This window comes from Erigeron canadensis, chromosome 7, assembly GCF_010389155.1.
Source record: "Erigeron canadensis isolate Cc75 chromosome 7, C_canadensis_v1, whole genome shotgun sequence".
Classification (NCBI taxonomy): domain Eukaryota; kingdom Viridiplantae; phylum Streptophyta; class Magnoliopsida; order Asterales; family Asteraceae; genus Erigeron; species Erigeron canadensis.
In genome coordinates this window covers 38,554,733-38,562,358 of record NC_057767.1, presented here as the reverse complement: position 1 = coordinate 38,562,358, position 7,626 = coordinate 38,554,733, and the positions used below count along the sequence as shown (strand labels likewise).

Sequence of the window (7,626 nt, the reverse complement as noted above, 5' to 3'; positions counted from 1 at the left end):
TCATATCAAAAGATCTAGTTCTATTAGTTGATGCGCAAAAGGGATGACGAGTCCAAGTTCATCTTTTAAAGCACAGCCGTCAAACTCCATCAACTTCATATTTGGAGGATATTTGAAACCAGCGTAGTCCTCCGTCTTGGCACTATGGTGACGACAACCATCGAAATCTTCTAACAAAACAGCCGAGTTAAAGAAATCTTTAAGATCCACTGTACTAAATTTGCTGGTTATGTTCACACGTTTCAAAGATTGACTGCAATTCTTTGCAAGAAGTGTCAGATCATTTATATCAAAATCAATAACCTGGTAGAAAAAATCAACTTCTCAAGACAGGTATTATGCAAAGCCAGCTCGTGTAACCATTCTGCGTCTTTAATAATGATCTGATCACATCCTAAATTCAAAGTTGTCAAATTAATGCAATGGTGACATATATGCTTTAATCCGTCTGTGGAAAGCTTATCACAGTCATAAAGGCACAATCGCCTAAGTTGTTTACCACGCGTTTTGGCCAACAGCTCCAGATTCTCATCCTCAACTTGTACATAACGAAGATGAAGATTTTCCAAGTAATCAAAGTAAGTAACTAGTTCTTTCATCCAAACAGTGACATCTAAAAGCGGTTCATCTAAAGCACGAAAGTACTTCAATCCCTCTAGCTTTAGGTGCTTGATAAACGGGAACCGTTTTGACAAACGAGACAACAGTGTGGTGGCGTAAAACAGTTGGACAGCTAGTTGCTGACGGGTCTGATAATCAAGCTCATACCATTCACGGCAAACTAACGAAAATGACTTCCGGTCCTCACCATCGCATATGTAAGGCATTACACATCTAAACACAATGCGGTCCATATCTTTCTTTCTTTCTGATGACAAGTACTCCTACTAATTAGAGTAATAAAGTAGTTGGGAAATTTAATTATGGGAAAATCGAGACTTACATAGTTAATGTGATCAAATTGCTAGCGACGATTTGATGAAAGTCTTTATAATAAAAACTCTGTATGTACGACAAGGTTTGGAGAAAACCTTTAATTTAGGATTGTCGCTTCTTCTTTTGTGAGCTTTTGTAATTTTGGTTTAATACTATACGAGCTAGTCAACCCGGGTGACTACCCGGACATAATTAAAAATGTTTATATATAAATAATATTATAACTACTTCTTTGGGTTAAAGCTTTATATTAACTAACCTTTATTTACATATATAAACTTTTCAATGATCCAACCATCTCATGAAATATCTCAAGATAAAAAACCTTATCAATAGGTTATCAAACATATTATTTAAAATTTAATTAATATGTTTGGTTACTCTTAAAAGAAACTGTAACCTTTATGTCCTACGTTTTCTTACTCCAGCTAATCTATCCAAGTAATAAATAACCATTCTTATTAAAATGATGATTAAATGTTGATAACTTGTGTTGCAAAAATTACATTAGTAGAAGTCACCCTACGCATGGTTTAGTATAGGTACTGATTCGTAAAAGTGCCTTAACTTGACTTCTTGACCAATAAAAAAAAACTTCCACGTATACTTGACTTCAAATCCTCGAGTACTAAATTCGTCTAAGAGCCATAAGCTAGCCAGACAATATTGCAAAATCTGACTCCTTTAACCAGTTTTAAATGACCATATAACCAGGTAACTTTGACTTTCTTTCTTCTTGTATTTTCATTTCTAACTTTAATTCAAATTTTTAAAATTGTGAATGTTAGTTTTCAAGTTTCATCATGAATTGAGTATTTCATCGGTCGATTTCAGTTACTTCATTAGATGGCATTTGTGCCATTACTCCAATAAGATAACGATAATAAGATCTTAAAACTTGGACCCTGAATTATTGATCATGTATATCAACATCACTTGTGCCTCCTTCTAATTTAAATTTATGTATATTTATATTTTCAGAAAAAAACTAATCTTAATTATAACACAATAGTATATCGGGAAATAGCAAGGAAAATTATGTATAATGCTGGTGGAGAACAGAGAGGGATTTTAATTTTTAGTCCATTACATCAATTTCACAAGAATGTATATACATTCATTTGAATAGTCAAACTGTTATCAAGAAAAACCATCAATAAAGGACACATATGGGGGTATATTCCAGCTATTGAAAACAGAATCAAGTAATTCATTGTCTACATCTCAAGATATCAGCTTCAAAAACAGAATCAAGTATCATCCAATTGTTGCATTATATGTGGCTCATACATAAGTTCTTGTTGGATCAAAATAATGAAAGTTTCGTCATTATTCGTTAAAAGCGTAGTCAGGGTGCGGCATGTTTGGAATGCTTTTCAAAGTTGATTTTTTCTGTAACAAAACATTATAAGCATAGTTTAGTAGTTTGTAATAATATGGGACCACATGTACGTTATTGGCAGGGTAAATGTTTGGAAAGAAGATATAACTGTTCTACATTCAAACATAATGAAACAACATAGACTACCTTTATAACACCCATGATCCGAATCCTGCACCAAATTGTTGATGTTAAACTAAAGAATCAAAACACCCATATTATTATAACAGTGTACCAACCTCTATACTTAAATCAAATTAAAAGAGTTCTCTTTCCTCAACTTGGCTAATATGTCAACAAAAATACATCACCATCCTAGCTTGTCTTGAACTTTTACTCAACTTAGACCGGCCATTGTGCCAGTCCTAGACCAGATCAAGAAGCTCTTCAAGTTTCCCTTACATCCCATGTTAGATCAAATCAAATAATGTTGAACCAAACAAAACACTAATTACAAAACATAATTAGTTGTTTTTACCCATTTGACACATTTCATCTAAAGTTATTTTTTTGCTTCACCATGGGCATGTTAAAGATTAATCATAATTAACAATTAAACCATTTACCTATAAATTGGTTCAAAGTTACCACGCCTAAACATTAATGATACAAAACTTCAATTTGGACTCGCCATACTGTATAAGAGAAAAGGAGACTATCACGATACATAGACACATAGTCCACATCATCCAAAAAAACTATACACATTGCTATATCCAAAACAATGTAACGACTCATTGGCAATTTCAAACATATATACATGCTGTACTTAAAAATGGTTAAACATTCCAACTAAAAAGTGCATTTATTTATGATGGAATGGCAGAGGGAAATCCGTAGTGTTTAAAAATAGGACTTCAAAAAACCTCTGATGTGATAATATCAGTGTACTCCTTTCAAGGGTAAATCTCTAGACCACATAGCAAATTCTAGCCTTCTTATATGGGCGAGCTAATCTATGGTGGCTATATCTTTCTAAAAGATTAAGGGATTAATCACGGGAAGACTAACGTACTTTCCCATTTGTACACGGTTGCCCATTATACTTTTTTATTGATGAGGTTTACCCATATACTTTTTTTTTTGTACACGGTTTTGGCCAAAAGCTCCATATTCTCATCCCCAACTTGCAAATAACTGAGACCAAGAGCTTCCAAGTAATCAAAGGAAGTAACGATTTCTTTAATCCAAAGAGTGACGTCTAAAAGCGCTTCATCATGTGAAGCACGAAAGTACTTCAATCCCATTACGGCCAGGGTTTTAAGAAAAGGGAAACGCCTGGACAAACGAGACGACAGTTTGGTGTCGTAAAACAGTTGGACAGCTAGTTCTTCACGGGTCAGAGAGTCAAGGTCATACCATTCACGGCATACTAACGAAAACGAATTTGGCTCATCACCATCGTCTATGTAAGGCCTAACACAACTAAACACAATGTGGTCCATAAATATTTCCTTCTTCCTTTCTTTCTAATGACAATAACTTAAAACGAAGTAATTAAAAGAGCTACTGAAGGCATTTAATTAATTATATTTAGGAAAATCGATAGAGACTTACTTGTGGATCAATTAAATTTTGACTGAAATTGTAAAATCTGTACCGTACGAGTGGGGATGGATGGTTTGGTAAAAAAAACTCAATTAGGTTTGCATGTCGCTTTTCTATTACAATTGTAGTATTTATGGGCCGACAAACAAAGCCCATAAAACTGGACCGTAAAAATAAGAGTTAATTGCAAAATTGGTCCCTGTGGTTTACATACTTTAGCAATGGGGGTCCCTATTTTGAGAATTATTTGCAAGATTTGTCCCTTTCTAACAAAACCGTTAGCGAATGTCGTCAAGTCTTAACAGAATGGACCATCATTGCTAGTAACTCAGAAAGGACCTCATTGCTTAAATGAAAAAACCATAAGGACCAATCTTGCAATTAACAACTTGATATCTTTTTTATTTAACTCAAGAGATTGCAACATAGAATTGTTAGTGTGTCAGATCTCTAATTAGTAAACTTATGTATACTTAAAAATTTTAATAATGGAGATGTACCTTGTATAATCTTTTTTACTATGAAAAATAATTGACATCTTTTAATATTATTTATAGTTACGAAATTAGATGTTGTATGTTTGAAATTTGATATTACCAAAAAGTAAACCTGTTCAAAAAAATATAATTACCATATATGTTTTTTTGATTCCCTGTGTAAGTGTGTAACATGTTAAACATTTATCCAGTTGCTGGATTAATAAATATTGATTAATAAGTTTATAGTTTATTTTAATATAGATCATAACAAACTTTTTAATATGTTTTTTATATATCGAGTAATACAATTTGTTATTTTAAGATGTGAATATAAATTATTATGTGGATTTGATTATCATCAACAATTGAAACATTTACAATGTTTAGAATATTTTTGTAGAAATATGTTTTTAATAGTTTAATTATCAATAATCATGAAAGCTAAAGCATGTTAATAGTTATATTTAAATTAAGTATTTATTAATTTTCATTCTTTTATAGAAAAGTTAAAAAGTATAACTAGGGATCTGATGCATTGACAATTGTATGTTGCAATCTATTGAATTAAATCAAAAAAGATATCAAGTTGTTAATTGCGAGATTGGTCCATATGGTTTTTCCATTTTAGCAATGGGTGTCCTTCTTGCGTTTACTAGCAATGATGGTCCATTCGGTTAAGACTTGACGACACCCATTAACGATCCTGTTAAATAGGGACCAATCTTGCAAAAAATTCTCAAAATAGGGACCCCATTGTAACGATACTTAAAAAGGAACCCCCATTACTAAAGTGTGTAAACCATAGGAACCAATTTTGCAATTAACTCTAAAACTAAAATATAATAATTGAGATATATTTTAGTACAAATTTTATACAACATCAACGTAATATAATAATAATAATAATAATGAAATTATTATTGAGAAAATAAAATTAAATATATAGAAATCTAATGATATCACTAAAGTAATTATAGAATTGACAAATCTAATGATTAATAAAAATTTAAGTTGTATACATAATAATATATTGAAACTTTTTTAAGGATATTATATATATCTCTCTTTGGAAAGAAAGGAATGTAGGGAACAAGTCTTTCCTTTCCACTGGTTCTTAAAAGCTCTTAATCCCCGCTTCTCCCATATTGATTCTCCCTCTCGCATCGGTTCTGCATCAGATAATGAGCCCATGCGCAATCTATTTCTTACCTGACTTTGATGAAAGAAAGCATTTCGGGAACATGAATAAGAGTAAAGGCCTTCCTTGTCATTGTAGTAGGCTTGTTTGCAAGAGAAAAGAAGCAGCTTCAACGGGATAAATAAAGAAAGTAGAGTAGTTCTTACTCTTTTTTGCATTTTTTCTTATTTCTGAAAATGATTCCGAGAAACGACCAGCGCGGTTGTTCGTATTTCATATATACATATATAAAACTTAAAAAGATTTGTTTTGATATAATTATTTGATTAATAAGTCAATAAAATTTAAAAAATCTAGAAAAAAAAAAGAAAAAAGTTTTAGAGTAATTAGGAGAGAGTTGTATGCCAAAAAAAGACTTTAAGATGTGTCAAGTGTACATATCACTAATCTACTCTTTTAGTTATAAGATAGATTATGTTTAAGAATGTTTTTAGGATTAAATGTGATGAGTGTGTACACATAAATAACATTCAAATAAAGACTATTTTTGTCGTTCTAAAAAATAATAATAATAATAATAATAATAATAATAATAATAATAATAATAATAATAATAAAATAAACACTATTTTTATTGTAAAAATGACAAATACGTAAAAAAAAAATATATTTGTAAAATGAATAAAGATGTTGGAAAGAAAAGATTTGCGGGATCAGAAATTATCATCACTTCCCAGAATAGAAGATTACGTCTTGGAGAGCAAGCCGAGAATCAAGGCCTTTATATTATTTCCTTCTTTAGCTAAATCAAATAATGTATAAATAAAGGATAAGAAAAGCTATAAGAGAATAACAATCATTTACAATGTAGTCCTCTGGTTTAGATGTTCTCTTTAAAGGCTATTGAAAGCATCTTCTATCCAATAATAATAATTACTTCTATTTTCTATATCAATTGTTAACTGATGTCACCTAAGATTTTTTATATCCTTAATTAGTTATATAGATATATTTGTCTCGAAAATTAAAAAAATAATGGTCCCACAAACATAAAACCACTAACTGCATATTGCCTATAGGTTTTATCTCATGCATGCGTAATTCAAATGATATTGTAGTGTCTCGAGTCCTCGCTGCTAACTAGTAAATCGTTGTTAAAAATAATGTTTACTCATACATTTTCCTTTTTATTAGATGATCCATTTGATCCCGTCAATGACCTTGATTGCCATCAACTCCCTAAGGATCAGGCCCTTATTATATCCCTCAATACAATTGAGTGTTTGACTACCTGCAAAATTACTTCTTTTTTGTTTTTGGCTTTTCGTGGATTACGGTAGACAACTAAAGATTGGGATACCGATATACAAGAGAAAAGTTATTCACAATGTTGGAAACACTAAAATCAAATACCAAAAATGACTAATCAATGGTTGCCTACAAAGCAAATCAACATCCCTTTTTCAATAGATTGATGGAAATCGATCTGCACTACCTACCAAACCCAAATTGCATTAGATAATTTGAGAATGGCTACATATCAAGAAGGTTAATTCTCCTTACATGAGAAGCACCCAAAGGCAAAAAATTATAAGGAGGATTCATTTGTCATAATAGCCCGAAAATATATTACTCGTAGAAGCTTAACAGTTTCATTATAGCCCTCATATAAGTTGCGACTTGTGAGTGGTCAGATGTAAAAATTAGCCAAGTAAAGATAGTAAACAAAACAAAGAGCACACAACTGATTTACTTGAAAATGGATTGTTTTGGGCTGTCTTTAACCTAAACTAGGATGAATTAAATTTAGTCAGCAAAATCTGGTTAATTTTGACCCATAACAGAACAAGTGTTAAGCAGAGAAGCTGTTTTTGACTAGTTACTCATTACTAAGCTTTCTATAAGCAAGAAATTGAGAAAGGTAAAGATAAACATGTCAAAGACATACTATAATCCATCAGTAAAACCCAATGTCAAACCATAGTTTTATATATGGAAGAAAAATAAAAAAAAACACACATAGTTTCCAAACACACATGGTCTTTGTTTTTCATTCAAGAAAAAACTTTAAATAAAAAGGAAAGACCTTAAGAATAAAAGGCAAATCACCAGAATCGCATCAAAAAGATGTCGTCTTCCCAAAG

At 31.3% G+C, this 7,626-nt stretch overlaps 1 protein-coding gene across 1 annotated transcript; it reads right to left on the bottom strand.

Annotated features, from left to right (window-relative positions):
* Positions 1–854, bottom strand: LOC122609511 (coronatine-insensitive protein 1-like). The gene is made up of 2 exons (XM_043782550.1): positions 304–854; positions 1–253 (listed from the first exon to the last, which is right to left on the bottom strand). The coding sequence occupies exons 1-2, from the start codon at positions 852–854 to the stop codon at positions 1–3; spliced, it is 804 nt and encodes a 267-aa protein (XP_043638485.1).
* Between the last annotated feature and the right edge of the window lie 6,772 nt (positions 855–7,626).

Coding starts and splice junctions, on each gene's coding strand:
- LOC122609511 (XM_043782550.1), bottom strand. CDS start 854: ATGGACCGCATTGTGTTTAGATGTGTAATGCCTTACATATGCGATGGT. Junction 254..303: donor AAGTTGATTTTTTCTACCAG/GTTATTGATTTT, acceptor AAAGAATTGCAG/TCAATCTTTGAAACGTGTGA.